The following is a 17,869-nucleotide window of genomic DNA, read 5'->3' on the forward strand; positions in this document are numbered from 1 at the left end:
AACACAAGAAAACTACTACATGATATAAATGATGAGCATCATAGAGCATGGACATCATTTGTGAAGCTGAAAAGAAGGATAGTGTGCAAAGACTTGGGTAACAATACATAACATGGTAATGACAGTAAGTAAACATTTCTTGTGCGTGAGTCCAGAGATCGTGTGGTGGAGGCTGAGTCCATAGTCTTAAAAAGATTGGTTTATTTATATATTTTCTTTACTTTAACAGGGACAGTGCACATTAATAAACATTACTCAGAATGTAAATGTGCCAGAGTTAGCCAAAAAGCTCATTTTCATCTGTAGTCCCTGGGCAGATGTTACACAGGCTGAGTGACATCTCAATTGAGTGTTAAGTGCCTTGCTCAAGGCATCTCCAAGCTTGTTGCTGAGGTAGGGGAGAGGATAACTTATCCACTTTTCCTGCTGGTCCAGGGATTCAAACTGGTGACCTTGTGGTCACAAGGCCGCTTCTCTGAGCTTTACACTGCCACTGCCCCTATTGGATACTGTGTTGGAAATAGAGTGATAAACTGACAAATGATTTGATCAATTCAAATTCAATTTGATAAAGTAGGGTTGGTTCGATAACAACAGAGTCACGTTTCATCATTCATCATTACTGTCATTCATCATTTAGTTACCTTATCTTTATCTACTTTGTCTTCTTGCTGTGAGGCGGCAATACTAACCACTGAGCCACTTTCATCATTTAAAGGAATACACTGACTTTTTGGCAAATGGGACCTGTGATCACCTTACCATTGTGCGATGAGGAGATAGGCTGGAGTCTGTCACTTCTGTCTGTATTTAGTGTCTGAGATGATGCTATAGCTGGTAGCATCCATTAACACAGTGGATCTCAGTGTGGGGTCCGGGGACCACCAGGGGTCCTTGAGGAGGTTCCAGGGGGTCCCCAGCAAATTGATGAATTGTTAAACTTAACCATTATTTAATTTACAAGAAGTTAACACAATTAGAGAATGTAGAAGAATGACTATTTTGATCATAGTTTCACTGTTATCACTCTACCTACAATACAGATAGTCATAGAATTCTGGACAATGTCTATATCTAATAATAAAAATATTCTATATTCTCAGATTTGGGTCCAAGAGACAAAATCTGGCCCTACTGTGTACTAAATTAGGGGTCCTTGATATGAAAAAGTTGTGAAAAAAGTGAGAATCACTGCATTAACATACACGGTGTGCTGAAGCACTGGCATTCACTGTGGTGAACTGGACACACTGAGGTGAAATGCTGCCACGCGCCTTGTCACACATTACCTTACTAAGTGGAGAGATAAATGTTAGCTATCATCAACCCTCCAAATGCTTACCTGGGCAGACTTCCAGCTCAGCTTACACTGTAGTTACAGAGTGGGGAAGGTAATGGTTTGTTGGGGGAAAAGGTATTTAGGTGGTTTCCATGGTAGCTGGCTTCCTCACAAATGCAGCAGCGGGATGCAGCCCACACATTGTAAACCACCCTGTAGTGTAGGCTATGCAGTGAAGGCACTCTCTACGCCCACCAAGTTCAAGCTTCTATAGCTGTTGCTGTGCAGTACTCCAGGGTGCAAAACTTCACTCAGCTTAATATCTATGTTGCTGCAACAATCACTGCTGCAACTCTCTTTCATGTTGCTTACCTCACCGGTCCAGAAGTTGCTGCAGATGTGAGAAACTCCAAACCATGTCAAACCTGATCAGTGGAAGAAGTAGTCTTTTCCGGTACTTAATATAGCACAAAACAGTAGCATATAATTCCCTGGACATTTGAGTTGTATTTTTATTTGTTACATGTAAATCTTTATGGTAACTTGCAACAGTGCATACGGTCATGCATAAACACATTACTGGCAGTAATTTGTCACATAATCTTAAACCGTCATCTCTATCAAGTGAGCAGGCCACATACTAATAGAGCAATCACGTATAATTCATTCAGAAAACACCATGCTGCAACAATGACTCTGTTTACATGCATATGTAACTTAATTATTGCTCTCACTCTGATTATGAGCATCATTTGATTAAAATGTTGATTAAACATTGTGGAATAATATGTAAGGCTGTTCCACATCATACCACAAACTGTCGACTCCCTAGATAAAAGTATGTCAATCAATTTTTAGTTTGTTTTTTTTAGCTCCAACAGATACGTCTAATGTGGTGAAAGCATAGACTTACATTTTTTGTAAACATATTACATATACTCAGTTTGCCATGTAAGCTGTCAAACAATTACGAGCCCAGACGACACTGAATGACTTAACTTTAGCAAACTAAATGTCTCATTGCTGCACGCTTACCATTGATATCCCGTTGTTCCCTTTGTCATCTATTTTCTCTACCTTTGCCTTAGGTCTGGCATGTGGAATGGATTTCCAAAGCATAAATTAAAGGTATTTTATCATTACTTTTCCCTTTTCTTGTATTTTATCACCTTTTCTCTCTCCAAACTCTCCTCACCTTCGAGTGAGGAAATACTTTCTGAACATTCATGAGGCCCAGTTGACCTTTTGAGCGCCTGGATCTTTTTCTAATTTTGATAAATTAAAGGTTTGTTTTTTCAATCAAAAATCAGATAACATGGGAGAACATTGTAAGCAGTTGTGAGGACACAAACAAACCAAACATCAGGTCAGAATTAGAGACAGGGAGGTGCTCTTTATTCACAGGCAATGATTTTTTTTATTCAACAGATATTCTAAGAAAATAATTTTGTTGTTTTTAAAGAGGTTGTATAAATGTTCTATTCAGTTTGATTCTATATTATGAAAGAGAAGGTTGATATTTAACTAGCTCAGAGAACCTACCACAAAATAATCTGCAGCCTACAAAACATCCAATCAAAAGCTAAATAATAGGCCTACAGTCCAGTTCACAGCTGAACACAGTTGGGACCAGTTGGGCCTGTTTAACTTAACAGAATGGTCCTTGAAAATGGTTATAGACAACATAAATGCAGGCCTAGTGCAGTGTGTAGTTGCCGGACACTCTCTTAAACAGTAATAATTAGCACTTGATCACTCAGCATCATGTAAAATCTGGAAATTCAAATGTATAGAAAATCAAAATTGTTTTCCAACTTGTTTTTCTGACAAGGCAAAATATCAATTATGCCATTCTTCAATTCACAACTGCTTTAGGCTGATCTGGGTAGTGGTGTAGGCTACTGTACATATAAATGCTGCCATTATTGTGTAGCAGGTGGCAGCAAGATCTGGCATGTTTATGTTTATGTTGCTGGTGTTCTCTACAAAGTTTAGCAGCAATAAATAATGAGATGAGCACTTGCACTGGTGACCTCTAGAAGACCCAGGCTGCTGTTGGGGAGACTGAAGGTGAGAACAAGTCAAGTCAAGTTTATTTATGTAGACATTCATCACAAAAGCATGTCTCAAAGGACTTTAAAGAGATCTACATCTGACTATGGAAGAGGTTTAGGGTCACATGTGAAAAATATATTTGAGTTCTGAGTTTAAAGACAGAATTCTGAGAATAAAGTCAGAACTCAGAATTCTGACTTTTTTCTCAGAATTCTGACTTTAAACTCAGAACTCAAATACATTTTTCACATGTGACCCTAAACCTCTTCCGTATAAACAATCAATCACAAAACAGAATTATGCAATATAATATGCATTTACTTTAAAACTTGTAAAAGCAGTACTGATTTGTGAAGATCGTCTCATGTAACAAAACATATGAATATCTCAAGCCTGTGTTAAACACAGAGCTTATTTTCGGCATCAATTAAAAAGCTTATTGAACTTATAGTGAGGCCACGGCCAATGAACCATGGTGGAGCTAACTTCCAAACGTCTTCACTGGACCACCCTACTGTATATTCAGATGTGATTCTGGTTGGAATATCGAAAATGTAGGATTTTTTTATTCTGATCCACTGATATAAAGTGACTCAGACAAAAATGCCAAGTATGCTGCTAAAACTTAACTGGACTTAAAAAGTAGTCAGCCAAGTTAAGTGATAGCCTATTTACGCTTAATTATAATAATTGGCATAATTCTGTAATGCTGTTATTTTATTTTTTATCTTCAAATTGCACAAAAACATGTGCATCATTGTATGCACCTATTTACACACAGGTAAATTTTGCCAAGATCTGATTGGGAATATGCTTTTTTTTGTGGTATTTAAAATTTAAACCGTGATACTTGGGCTTGTAGTCAAATTCCTGGTAGTAATGAGAAATGAAAGGGAGAATCCATGCTGGCTACTTCAGTTGTCAGTTCAGTAAACTGTCAAACGAGAACGATTTCACTCAAAATTCCAGTGTGGTAGTTGCCCTCATGACTACCAGTCATTTAGCATTAGCATAGCTAACTTTTGCTGATGCAGGTGGGTGCAGAATCAGCTTAACCAAAACAATAAAAGCTCAATTCCGTTTTCACCTGCTTCTTCTCGTGCAAAAGAACAAGATAAAAAGAATAACATTGATCATCCTTTAAAATTGAGGCATACATAATTCAACTCTTTTCACAGACAGCTTTGGCTGAACTGAACTCGAGATTAAGACCGCCACCACAAGGGGTAATGAGACGTGAAGGGGGAACAGCAACTGCTACAGTAAAGGGAAAAAGTCACTAGTCTCCCGTGTATATGTGGTAGATGTTAGCAGTTCACTTGTTCTAGTGTGGTTCTGCAGGGAACAGGCAGAACCCACCGTTGTCTGCCCACTACCGTTGGATTCTTTTAGGAAGCGTAAAGAGGTTTGTTTATGCAGCACTACTTTTGTGTACATCCGACAATTTTTTGTACAAACTAAGAGAACGAACTGCGGCATTTTTTTCAAAGAAGCAACACAAACTTGACTGTAATGCCGGAATTAACTAGTTTCAGTTTCTGTCCTAAAGTATCGTACTCGTTTTGTTCCTTAAGGACGAGAACGGTTGCGTATTTAGTGGATCTATTTCTTTTGGATGGCTGTGCTGCGCCTTTCTCTCCCTCGCTCCTATGCTAGCCGCCATCTTGAATTTTAATGTTAATTTCTAAAAAAAAATGTGTTTCCTGTGATATTTTCATTTAGGGTGTCGTGCCAAAATTGGATTGTTATAAGGACTAGCGTTTTATTTCGGGATTTTTTTGTTTCAGAAGAAACACTTAGTGAGTATTCTGTGTTTGTTTTGTTTCTCTTGTCGATCCAAGACATTTGCCACTTTACCAACGCGTGAAAGTGCTTTCAGCTTAATGTTATACATCATGTTAAATAACGTTGCATACAACGAGCGACCAATTTGCTTGTTCCAATAGCTATCATAGATCGTAGCTATAATGATATAGTTGGGTAAACTAACCTCGATTTGCTTACAAACGAGACAACTAGCCAGTTAGCTAATGGCTTCCCCATCAAACACCCTAAGCTAGCTAACGTTATCTTCTGTGGTTCACTGGATGTGCAGGTTTGTACGTTAGTAGCATAGCTAGTCGCTGGGAGGAAATGTATACTTTGTTGGATAACGTGAACTCTTGGTCTGAAATCAGCTGTTGTCGTTGAATATCTGATGGATAACTAAGTTATATCGTTAACGTGAAAAATCGTGAATTACGTTGCGTTTACCGATAGGTGTTATATTACTTAGCTGTGCTGGCTAACGTTGGACGAAGCTAGCTAGTAACGTTAGCTTGCTAACGTTAAGTTCGTCGCTAGCTGGCATCAACTGCTAGCTAGTGCCAAACTTAGCTTTAGCTAATTCTTTAAGGTTGTGTTGTACTGGTTCCAGCAGGGGACAACTATTAGCAAACGTAGGCCATTAACGTAGCTGTGTTTTTATTTGTTGACTGTTAGTTGTTTCCTTGCTTGATGGCAAACTTGGAGGCAGTCTGAAATGTGGGGGTAATGTATTATGGTTTAATACTAGTTAATATCATGTAGCCTTCTAATATTACTGTTTCGTTCTTTGTCTTGAAGTACAGGTTAACTAGCTAGCAGTTCTGTACACTTGCTACCCAACATTAGCTACAGATTGCCATGGCAAATTGCCGGCTTTCGCTGCATGCTAACGAAGTGGATGGGTGGAGAGACAGCAGTTGTTAGCAAACAATGCAAGCTAAACTGATAGCTGAGGCCGAGGTTGGACCCTAGTTATCGGCATGGCCTTCCGGGTTTCCGCAGCTAACGTTAAGCATGAGCTCTGTGGCATGTTGCGTTTTATTGTGGCTAACGTTAGCCTTTGAGCTACAATATTATGCGTCTTATGTATTTATTATAATTGAGATGATGTCCGATGTGACGCATTTGTACCTTGAAAAAAAACGAACGATTTACATGGTCAATGTATAAACATGATAGGAGGGGTGTTTATGCGATTATGCAGTCCATAAATTAACCAAGCCATAATTTCTATGCATGGATGATGGCACTCAAGACGATACTATTGCACTTGACAGAAAGCCAAAGCATTATTTCATCTTACCACTAAGTGGCGCTGCAAGACCGTTTCAGTCTGTTTTGGTCAACACTGCTTTGATGTTTATTGGTCACTACCATGGTGTAAAAAACACCAGTGGATTGTCTTTTGCTGGTCACATTTGCATTTCACCAGCTATCATATACAGCATTCTATTTTGAAACCTTTGTTTATCAGTAGAAGAGATTTACTGGGCATGTAAGTGCTTTTTTTTTTTGCAACACCTGGCTTTCACGTTCATTCAGTTACACACCTTTACACCTGGGAGCTCAGTACAGCCACAGTCTTATAACATTGACCACTGACCAGTTCCACTGGAGCAGTTGGGGTTTAAATGCCTTGCTCATAGATGGTATTGTTGGTAGTTGTTGAGGGAGGTGTGAGTGTAACTCATTGGTTTCTCTGCCCAGATTTTTCCTTTCAGCACAGGGATTTGAACTGCCAACCTTGTTGTCACAAACCTGCTTCTCTAACCTTTAGTTTATTGCTGCCTCCATGCAAGACTCTCAGGTTTGGTCAACACACTGAAATAAACTTGGGACTTCGTAAAATAGTGAAAGTGGCTGTACAAATGTGGATTTCTTCTACAAGAAATTGTTTCTATATATACCAATCTAGAGGCTTTATAAGTTACAATGCATCATCTTTGTGCTTCATAAATTGTGAAGTTATTATTGTCCAAAGTGGATGGGGCAAGCAGTCAGAGTGGAGAGAGCGATTGCTGATTGTGTTCATTCCTGAGAAAATTCCCATGACAAATGCAGCATAGTTTCTCGTTAATTGGCAGGACTTTCCAAAGCAGTCATTTTTAAACACACAAGGATCAGCCTGTAAAGTGCAGTAAGACATTGTAAAACAACTCTGTTTAGTCTTAAGTAGTCCACAAGTAAACACGATCAACCAAGGAAGATTTTTTGAAAATGGAATCCCTGTACAGTTAAATGCAATGTATTTTTTCATTTTAAAAAAATCACCACAAAGAACTTAATCCTTTGTCAGTGAGCCTTGAACATAACCACCAAATGCACTGTTTCCTTCCCATTGCATTGTGTATTCTTCTGTCATTGTAAAAGAAGCAACTAACTGTCTAGACTGTTCAGCTGTCCCAACTAGTAACGTAGGTCATTTCCACTCTGCCTCCAGGTTCCACACTCTAGACCCCAGTCTTCCCCACTCAAGAGTGTCCCTTCAACTCGGAGACTAAATGCAACTGGACCAGGGGGCTTGTGGGCATGAAGTGGCTGGGCGAATCCAAGAACATGGTATTAAATGGCAGACGACACGGAAGCAAGTTTACCAGTGAGCAACCTGTGAGCCAGAGCCAGACTCGCTCTCAGCACCCACAGCGGGCATCCCTGCGCCCCAGCAAAAACCACCCCAGTAGCCGAAGATGTAGCCGTAGTGAGTGGGCTGTTTTTATGTTTCCAAACTTAAAGGCTCACCAACAGTAGCACACATCAATATAAACTTATGTTTGGTTTTTGCAGGGTTCACTGCGGCCAGCCTGGAGGCAGAAAGGCGTTATGTGCCCTCCTCAGGAATGACCGCGAAGGAGCTGTGTGAGAATGATGATCTGACCACAAGCCTCATCCTAGACCCGTACCTGGGCTTTCAAACTCACAAAATGAACACCAGGTCAGTGGACTCCAACACAGTAGGATGGTTTTGAGAAATGGGGCTGCCAAGGGGTGATGTAACTCTTATCTAACTCTTATCAAAACATTCTCGTTGATGTGCAATGATGTCCGTTGCGTTCCCCAGAGGAGAACTGGTTTAGATTACACTGAATTTCATTTCTAATTTTGATGTTTATAAATGCGTTGTTTTGTTCCATTCCTGTGCCACCACAGATTTCGACCAATCAAGGGAAGGCAAGAGGAGCTGAAGGACATCATCGAGCGGTTCAAGAAACATGACAACTTGGAGAAAGCCTTCAGAGCATTGACATCAGGAGACTGGACGCGACATCATTTTCTCCATAAGACGAAAGCCCAGGAGAAGCTCTTCAAACAACATGTGAGATATCGTCTCTGTAAAATCATTCAATCATTTCTAGCATCCCAGTTAATCAAATCGGTCACTAACTTCATATTTTATGCAGGTATTTGTCTATCTCCGGATGTTTGCCACTGACAGCGGGTTTGAGATTCTCCCGTGTAATCGCTATTCATCAGAGCAAAATGGAGCTAAAATTGTGGCAACAAAGGAGTGGTGAGGACATACTGCCATCTGTCATTTCGGATTATCACAACACCCCTTGTCTACACTACCCACAACACCTTCCCTTAGCCCTCATCTGCTATATGTATTTGACTACCCTCTCTACCTCCTGTACTAAAATCTATATGTCCTTTTAGCACTTAATTTTTATGTTTTTTGCACTTCTTTATTGCTACACAACTTGTGATGATGGAGATGCACAAATGTTCACTCAGTCTACAGCCTACATTTATTAGTAAGCTGCTCTGGATACATGGCAGCTAAATGCCTATATAAGCTAATGTGTTGTTGCAGGCTGTAACCCACCCATTACTTTACATTGTCTTTCAGGAAACGAAATGATAAGATTGAGTACCTGGTGGGATGCATTGCTGAGCTTTCAGAGAGTGAGGAGAACATGCTGCTTCGGCATGGGGAGAATGACTTCAGTGTCATGTATTCCACCCGCAAGAACTGTGCTCAACTGTGGCTGGGGCCTGCAGCCTTCATCAATCATGGTATTAGTTTTTATAGTCTCGAGTGATTGTCGTTAGTGAGTGCTGTAACAACATAATGAGATGCCTGAATCTTGAGGATTTTGCTCTTTGGAAAAGTAATTTAAATCTGTAATGTATTGTTTGAGCGTTGGAGTTTTTGGTCCCTTCAGTCATGTTTTCTAATCCCACAAGTCCTAAATTGTACTCCTCATTAGGATATTGAGTTCATTTTTTCACCCCCCTCTCCCATTTTTTTTCCAGATTGCCGGCCAAATTGCAAGGTAGGTTTCTTAAAAGGGGCAGAAACCACTGAGTCTCACTTGCTTTGTTATTGTTAGATGTGGAAGCTCGGTAAATAAACTAATTGATTTTTTTTTTCTTCTTTTTTTTTTAGTTTGTATCGACAGGACGGGACACAGCCTGTGTCAAGGTTTTGAGGGACATTGAACCAGGAGAGGAAATCTCCTGTTACTACGGAGATGGTTTTTTTGGGGAAAACAATGAATTTTGTGAATGCTATACATGCGAACGGTAGGTGTTATATGTTTTAATGACTTCATAACAATCAAACACACTATCAGAAGAACAAATTATATATGCCTTGGGGTAGAATATATCCAAAACACCCTGAAAAGCTCTGCACATCCTCCTCTGTTTAGGATGTGAATAACAAGTCATGTAGTTATTCAGGAAAAAAAACGAATACTATTAAAACAGCGCAGGTGTCCCTATAGGAAAAGACAAGACACAGCAGGAAAACTTATGTAGCTCAGTTTGCTCGACAGCTATAGCCTTGTGGGCCAGATGAGATCTTGCAATTGAATCACGTCAGTGTATCTTGTAACAAAGTCAAGTACTACTGTGGACTCTTAAGTTGTGCATCACGTAAATTTTGCTAGAGTCTGCCCTTAAAAATTGTAATCATATCTTTGATTGATCTTTCACTTTGAGCAACAGAAAATGTCAGAAAGCGCACATTGACAGTGTTGAGTTGTGTTTGGAATATGAACCTTATATTTAATTGTCAATCAGTAAAGTTATTTCAGCAAGTAAAGTTATTTCAGCAAGTAAAGCTGAAATAACTGATAGCAACTACCTAATTTTTTTTCCAATCTGTTTCTCAGAGAATTCAAATCGGCATGGAATGTCTCATGCTTTTGAATGTGATTAAGTTGTTGCCTAAAAAGCACAGAGTTTGTATGCCCATCTTTAATGATGATATAGTAAAGGTATTAATTGTTTGTTTTTTTTGTTTTTCAGACGAGGCACTGGTGCTTTCAAATCCAAAGCTGGGCTGCCAGTGGAAGTGCCAGTGATCAACAGCAAGTACGGGTTGCGGGAGACAGACAAGCGTCTCAACAGGCTGAAGAAGCTAGGGGAAGGGAGCAGGAGCTCGGACAGCCACTCTGTTGGCTCCCACACCGACGTAGACTCTCAGGAAATGCCAAAAACACATCCATGTAAGAGTCCCCTCAAAATTTGATCTAAAACTCCATGGTGCTTCCACAACAAGGGATAGGGGTTCAAATCCTACACGCCAAATATTTATACATTCACAGTAATGTAAAAATGCTTTGGATATGGCCTGTGAAGTTGTTTTGTAACAAAAGTGCCACAGGAGTTAATCCGTGACAAGAAAAATAATGCAAAGTTGGAAAGAGTATTTGAAAATGTAATTTTCAGATTCATGAGTACCTGCTCAGAACTGCAATCAGCAATGTCATCCGTTGGATTGCTCTAACTCAGTAGCATATATCCAACTCAGTAGAATAATCAGTTTACTTGCAGTAAATGTTAGATTAGTCAGTATTAAGTCAAACAGACAATTCACTCCCAGTTTAGGCCACATCCACACTAATACGTTTTCGTTTTAAACGCATAACTTTTGCTACGTTTACGCCTAGCGTCCACACTACTCTGTTTTCGGACCCCTAAAACGGAGACTTTTGAAAACGCTGCTGACCCCGTTTTAGTTCGAAAACTCCGGGATTGCGTTTTAGTCTGGACGGGCGGAAACGGAGACTTTTGAAAACGATTTGAAGACGCCCACGTTCGCTTCCTGATTGGGTCTTATCAGTCGCGACGCCCGCCTTGACCGCCTTATACTCGTGTGTTACTTTCAGTAACAGTTCCACCTCGTCGTCGGTCCAAGCAAAGAAATCTCTGGTCGTACTTTTCGCCATTGCTGTTCTTCCTCCGTAGTGTTTTCTGCAACTAAGCAACCAACCGCAGAGTAGACAATCTGCTTCCTGTTTACACCGGCACGCGCATGCCCAGTGTACGTGAATGGTCATGTGATATGCGTTTTCAGGCGTGTTAGTATGGATGGAGATTATTTCTGAAACGCTCGTGTGGACGGAGATCGTTATCACTTTAAAATGCCGTTTTAAAACGAAAACGTATTAGTGTGGATGTGGCCTTAGACTGCAGTTTGAATTGCCCTGTCAACAAATAGGGAATGGGTATTGATTGTAATGAATCAGTTCTAATGCCATTTCCTCTTACAATTCTTAACAGAATCATTCTTCAGAATCGTAACGATTCTTGTTGATTTTGGAAGATCTTCAAATCATGTAATGAAACTAGCACCCGATGTATTTCTGATTGGGAAAACCTGTAAAAAGGATAGATTATGAAACTACAAACACTGTTGGTACAGATGCCTACAAAAATAAATTTGCTGTGCTTTTCACTTAAGTCCATAGGCCTAGTCTGATATTTATTTGGTTATAGACCATGGTTAGCCATCACCTCACATCGTGCTGAGGTACTAGGTAGTGCAACATTACATAAGGGGATAGGGTTATTACTTTCTGCCATACAGCCAATTAAAGGGCCATGTGTTTTCGATTGTGTGGAATCACTGACAAAATCCTGGAATCTGACTTTATAAATGGAACTGAGCCATAATTTAAGGCTTCAGGGGAAACTATTGTGGAAATAGAAACTATCAGAAAAGAAATCGTCTGTGTCGGGTGAAAACCTGTAATTGGTGATTTTCATGTTTTGACATAAAATGAAGGAATGCATAGTTCACTATGTGTTGAGAAAGTTCCACGACCCTTGGTCTAATGTAACTTTTAAAACCCATTGGAAAACCTCAAAAATGCTTGGTGGTCAGGCTAAAAGTAGGGCTGTTATTCTTAATTCTTGAAAAGTTGAGAAACAAGGTTTTCACCTGACAATGATAATTAAATATCATGGTAATGTTTATGGGGAGCAGAGATGTTTGTTGGACGGTGTGTGTGTATGGTTTGTGTGTGTGTGTGTGTGTGTGTGTGTGTGTGTGTGTGTGTGTGTGTGTGCGCATCAGAAAACCCATCTGCAGCTGAACTCTAAACAGTTTGTACAAACATTCACCTATTTTCACTTATTTTCCAAAGAACATGAATGTGTATTTGCTTTCTGAGTGTCATGTGGTGATAGTTTTGTGCAGTGTGTGTGTGTGTGTGTGTGTGTGTGTGTGCACGCACATTCATCTTCATCTAGTCATCTAGTTCTGGGTAAAGACTTGTTGCCCTTACTTCCTGATGTATGAAATGCTTTGGTATAGGGATTAGATTTACCAAAAATGATTCTAAACTCAGACCCATGATATCAGCGCTCACAATGATAATGTGTTGTATGCCTATTATAACAATAGATACATGGACTAAGACAACAAAACTAGGGTTGTGGGTATTATTGAGTTGTATAAAACATTAGAAAGTGTGTTAATTCTAGAATGTGATACACAGAAAAATGTAAAAACAAATTGATAAGGCCATGCTAATGCAGTTTTTGGCCAGCATCATTTCTAAACTGTTGCATGTTAACAATGAACATAACAGGCAGATGTGAGAATTTGTATTATATTTCTGGAAAAATGTGCTAAGTAATAAGCAACATCTCATCTTTTCCCTCTAGCTGTAAGAAAAAGAACTTCCCCTGGCATGAAGTTCAGTAAAACCAGGACTCAAACCAGACAGACTCTTTCAAGAGCTCTTACCTCTACCTCACCTTCTAAACAAGGTCATATAAACAATAACAGGGTACCAAAGAGACTAAAATCCCAATCCAAGCCTTCACTAAGTAAAGTCCAGTTGCGGAGTCGCAGGAGGGGTGCAGAGCCTAAGGCGTTGGCCAAAGGAGAGACTTGCCGGCTGGGTCTCAGGGAGTCAAAGGTGTCGCTGTGTAAAGGTGTCACTGTCAAGAAGGAGAAAGATGCACAGGGGCCGGTGCAGCAGACACTAGGCCAGCGGGGCTGCCTGACCCGTCACGCCGCCAAGGAAAACAGCAACCTGCCAGGTGTGCAAGGCTGTGAGGGTAGCCAATCTTCGACTTACAGAACTCGCAGGTCCACTAGGACCCTTGTAAAAGCCCAGGAAACTGCAGCTGGAGTTAAACTGGAGCCCAGTGCTCTGGACGGCTTGAGCCCAGTCCCTGGTGGAGTGGTCATTAAAACGGAGCCAGCCGACATGGAGGAGTATCTCCACCACGGGTTAGGACTGGAGCAGCCGGCACTAGACACTGGCTATGCCAGAAGAGGAACCTGCACCAGGCGCAAACGGATGACACGGCTCAGGCCCGAGAGGACAATTAAATGTGAGGACTCGTATGGTGAGCCGTTCATGCCAGTGGCAGCTTCTGGCCACACTGCTAACTTTACAGACTGTGGTAATATGCTGTTGGGCTTCTCCGACAGACACAGAGACTACAATGGGGTCGCCAATGGCAGCAAATCCCTCCGCAGGGACAAGGGTAAGAGCAGCTGCCGGTCACAAGGCAAGGGGAAGAAGAAGCGTCAGATCACACGCTACGACGCACAGCTGATCCTGGAGAACAGCACGGGCATCCCCAAACTGACGCTCCGCCGGCGGAGGGACAGCAGCAGTAGCAAGACCAATGATCCCAGCGATGCCATTGGCTCCTCCAGCATGTCGGCCTCCACAGTGAACTCCGCCTCCTCCAGCAAGATCAGCATCAAGTTCAGCAAGGACCACGATAAAGACAAGGGCAGCTCATATGTAGCCAAACTGAACAATGGCTTTGCCCCTGTGGTCCACAATAGCTCCACCAAGCTGAAGATCCAGCTAAAGAGAGAGGACGATGCACGGAGAATATCCCAGACAAAGGCAGACCAGATCTCCTACAACGGGGACATGGGCCCGAGTCTGGAGGCTAGGAATGGTGGGCACCGGACCCAAAAGGTCATGGCAGACTCTTCATCTGAAGAGGACAACGAAGAGGAAGGGGAGGATGACGATGACTACTTTGACAATGAGTTTGACGACGATTTCATTCCACTCCCTCCAGCAAAGCGCCTCCGACTTATTGTGGGTAAAGACTCCATAGACATCGATATCTCCTCCAGGAGGAGAGAGGATCAGTCTCTGAGGCTCAATGCATAAGCTGTGGAGCTCATCACTCCACCTTTTCCTGTAAATAAAGATGACTCACTAATCAACTGTTGTGTTGATGTAAAAGAAGTACAGTAATTTAAAAACAAAAAGTTGCTGAAAAATTAAGAATCTAAATGAACGTTATTAAACTAAAGGGGCTGTTAACCTAAAACAAATCTCTGTTGTTCACTTAAGTTGTATTCATCAGCAGGTTTCTAGCGTAATTTGAGTTCTTATTAATACAAATGGCATTGAATCAGATAGGCAAAGGTTAACTCATCCAGTCCATTTCTATGGCATTGTTACATGCATATACTATGCTAAACGTAAGCTGCAGGAATTTGCTAGGTATCCCTCATATTGACTTCTCTCTGATTAATCTGGCAGGACCCTGTCAAGTGAAAAACAAGAGAATTTGTTTTAAGTTCAACTATTCCTTTAAGTGAATGCACTTGTTGTTATATTCATAATGGACATGGATATTGTAGAAAGTGTACAGTATGGTGACTATCCCCTCTGTCTCATAGGCAGATTTTTATCGAACTTTTGATTTTTGTCTCATAGTTTGTAATTTGTGTGGCAAACCATACTTAATGTATGGAATGGTTGGTCCAGAGATATTCTGATAAGATCAGTCAGTGCATTTGGTAATAAGTTCCATGTTCTCATTATCCCAGTAGTTTCTCCGAAAACAACCACTTAAATTCCAATAATTCATTGATTATCAGTGTTATTTACTGTGTAAGTTCAGCATGTGTCTGGTAGAGCTCAAGCATAAGAAAGATGTTAAACCTTTAAGCAAATCTGTTTCTGCATGACATTCACCTGAGCAGCATAGAGGGGTTATTGTTCAAGCAGATTTGTTTCAGATTTGGCATGGATTGATAACATTAAAGAATAATTGGTTTCAATAGAAAGGGAATGGAGTTTAACTACCGTATTGTTTTTGGGTGATTCAACTCCCGACTGCTCATTCAGAGCATTGTAAGGAAATTTAAGTTGCTAATTTAGCTGCAGAATTCCAACAAGTAAAAGCACACGTTTTTATAATAAAAAGTTGAGTACAGTCAAGAGCGTTTCACAAGAAGTGACAGTGAATAAATGGACCAATGTTTGAGTTATTGGATTTCAGTCTTGGAGCTACTGTATAATGGTAACATGGCACACATGATAGTTCAAGCCTTTTAACAATCATTCAAGTAGGTAACTCAAAATCAAAGCAAATGCATATGTAAAGGTTGCCTGCATCAATTATAAATCTGTAATCATAAAGTTATAAAAGTAATGTACAGAAAGACTGGCTCAAGTCCCTCAGTACAATTTGAGATTTATTTTCATTCAAGTCCAGTCTCACTTTTTTTTTACTGACAGATTTTGGAAGAAAGCAAGTGGCGTCCATTGACACTGGAGGTGAAAAACATCATGTATTCTCTGAAATTTACACACTAGCTTAGAATTGTATATTCTTTTCTCTCTTTGGTGCTATTTTATTTCCTTACCATCCATTTGCCAGGCCCTTTGTTCGAAATAATAGCTATCCTATATAACTCTCAGTTGATAGATGGTGGCAGCATTAACTTCAATAGGCCCAAAGTTTTTACATCAGTAATACCCATTTTATCAGTTGTATCTGTAGCCTACTGTAGCTGTAATCTGCATTTTTTTTGTAACGGGAATGGATCTGCTTTCAGGTTTTAATTTGCTAAATCATGTGAAAAATGTCCATCATCCAACAGCATTAGGTGCCTTAACAAAGAGCTTTTGGACACATTTTAGACCAAATTTGTAACATGACGAATTAATGGAGTGAAAATGCTAAGCCATCTTTCCCCCTTGAAATATTGGAACACTTTTTTTTTTTTTTTTTTTTTTCCAAGGTCCACCGTCAGTCCTTCTGTATATTATTTTTGTTGTTTTAGTTTGTGGAAGTTAATGAACTGCCCAATAGATCAAGGGATCAACTGAGATGAATGTTAACCCACTTTTTTCTGTTCATATGTACTGTTCATATCACCAGCAGCTAATCACAGTTCTGAACCTGGCTAAATCTGTCTTTTCCTTCCGTGGACGTCTCCATTCTACACTGTATACTGTTCCAGGTGTACCGTCTGTGTGGTCTTTGTCCAATAGACAGCTGTCGAGATTTCCAATTGATGAGTAAAAAAAAACAAAAAACAAATGTGAATAGTTTGCGGACATTTTAGCGTGTTGCGTGGGTAGTGGGAAACATGTAAAGAGAATTAAAAATGGGCAGTGCTTATATTGTCCAGTATGTAAATCATGTGAACACATCTTGTACTTATTTAACAGTTTTGAATACTTGAAAACTATATAAAGTTTCTTTGTGACTCTTGTTTTCTGTGCCTGTTTTGAGGTGTGCTGGACATTGATATCAAATTATACTAATTGCAAAGTCTTGAAACACAATGTGTGACAGAAGATAGGATCACTGGAGCACAGGGATCAATTTATACCATTAGCCTAGTGTAAACAAACTAATGTTTCAGCGGTACTGTTTTCATTAGAGTCTGATGGAAGCAGTAGTAATGGTGTCTTAAATTGCTCGCTTCGGTTTGTCAGGTGGAGTGGAAATAAAGGAGCAGAGAAATAAGTTAAAGTCTAGACATCGGCAATTACATACAAGTTATCTATAAAATGACAAATTGTAATTACTGCACAATCTATATCTAAGTATCAATACATCGTGGTGTGGCATTAACCATGAGAAGGACAAGCTCCTCTTCCAAACCAGAAGGCTTTGAAACCAGAGTCGCCTATAGAGTCTCACCTCTTGGGGATGGGGAAGGTTTCCTGATACCTCAGAACTATAATGATACTGCAGAGCTATGGTTTGCTTGAGCATAGTTATGTGTGATGATGAAGTCCAATCTATAGTCAGTGGTGCAGTCAGTAATTCTGGATTTTAAGGGGTGTTTGGTTTGGCCTATGTAGGCCACCAACAGGACCAGCACCAGCTCAAGAGGTAAAATAAATGGAACATTTGCAGTTAAGTGATTTGGGATTTTTTTTTCCTAGATGAGATGTTTAATATTGGTGGATTTAGAGCAGTGCACGCAATGTCCACGCTTAAAACTTGTAATCCATTTATCTAAAATGGGTTCATCTTCTACTGATCTGTCAAAACATCTTGGTGTATTTGTTTCTTTTGTCTGTTCTGTTTCTGTATTTGTTTCTTCCTGTCATGATCTCCACAAAATTATTCTACTTCTTAAATTCCTCTATTTTGCTTATTGTTTTCCTATTTGCTTTCTGGTCATTCCAATATAGCCACCTTATTGTTCACAATTTTCTTTAAAAATGTAGTAATTCAAACAATGTTAACACAATAGAAAAA

The 17,869-nt window shown here is 40.1% G+C and overlaps 1 protein-coding gene across 3 annotated transcripts; it reads left to right on the forward strand.

The window, feature by feature from the left end:
• The first annotated feature begins 4,628 nt into the window (after positions 1 to 4,628).
• Positions 4,629 to 16,867, forward strand: kmt5b (lysine methyltransferase 5B). 3 transcript variants are annotated; one of them, XM_071904452.2, is made up of 10 exons: positions 4,629 to 4,739; positions 7,581 to 7,838; positions 7,925 to 8,072; positions 8,288 to 8,453; positions 8,539 to 8,648; positions 8,988 to 9,154; positions 9,395 to 9,414; positions 9,528 to 9,664; positions 10,394 to 10,593; positions 13,040 to 16,867. In XM_071904452.2, exons 2-10 carry the CDS (start codon positions 7,670 to 7,672, stop codon positions 14,521 to 14,523), a joined length of 2,601 nt encoding a protein of 866 aa, XP_071760553.1. In that variant the 5' UTR covers positions 4,629 to 4,739; positions 7,581 to 7,669; the 3' UTR covers positions 14,524 to 16,867. The 3 variants fall into 3 exon arrangements, with proteins under 3 accessions (XP_071760553.1, XP_078139674.1, XP_078139669.1); XM_078283548.1 differs by having other exon boundaries at positions 7,581 to 7,835; XM_078283543.1 differs by lacking the exon at positions 4,629 to 4,739 and adding an exon at positions 5,004 to 5,133.
• The last annotated feature ends 1,002 nt before the right edge of the window (positions 16,868 to 17,869 follow it).

Source organism: Centroberyx gerrardi, chromosome 1 (assembly GCF_048128805.1).
Source record: "Centroberyx gerrardi isolate f3 chromosome 1, fCenGer3.hap1.cur.20231027, whole genome shotgun sequence".
Lineage (NCBI taxonomy): Eukaryota > Metazoa > Chordata > Actinopteri > Beryciformes > Berycidae > Centroberyx > Centroberyx gerrardi.

Bases quoted from the DNA above. Each gene is read 5' to 3' on its own strand.
- kmt5b (XM_071904452.2), top strand. From the start codon at position 7,670: ATGAAGTGGCTGGGCGAATCCAAGAACATGGTATTAAATGGCAGACGA. The intron at 8,454-8,538 runs GTGAGATATCGT...TATTTTATGCAG, and splicing joins AGAAGCTCTTCAAACAACAT to GTATTTGTCTATCTCCGGAT. The intron at 9,155-9,394 runs GTATTAGTTTTT...TTTTTTTTCCAG, and splicing joins TGCAGCCTTCATCAATCATG to ATTGCCGGCCAAATTGCAAG.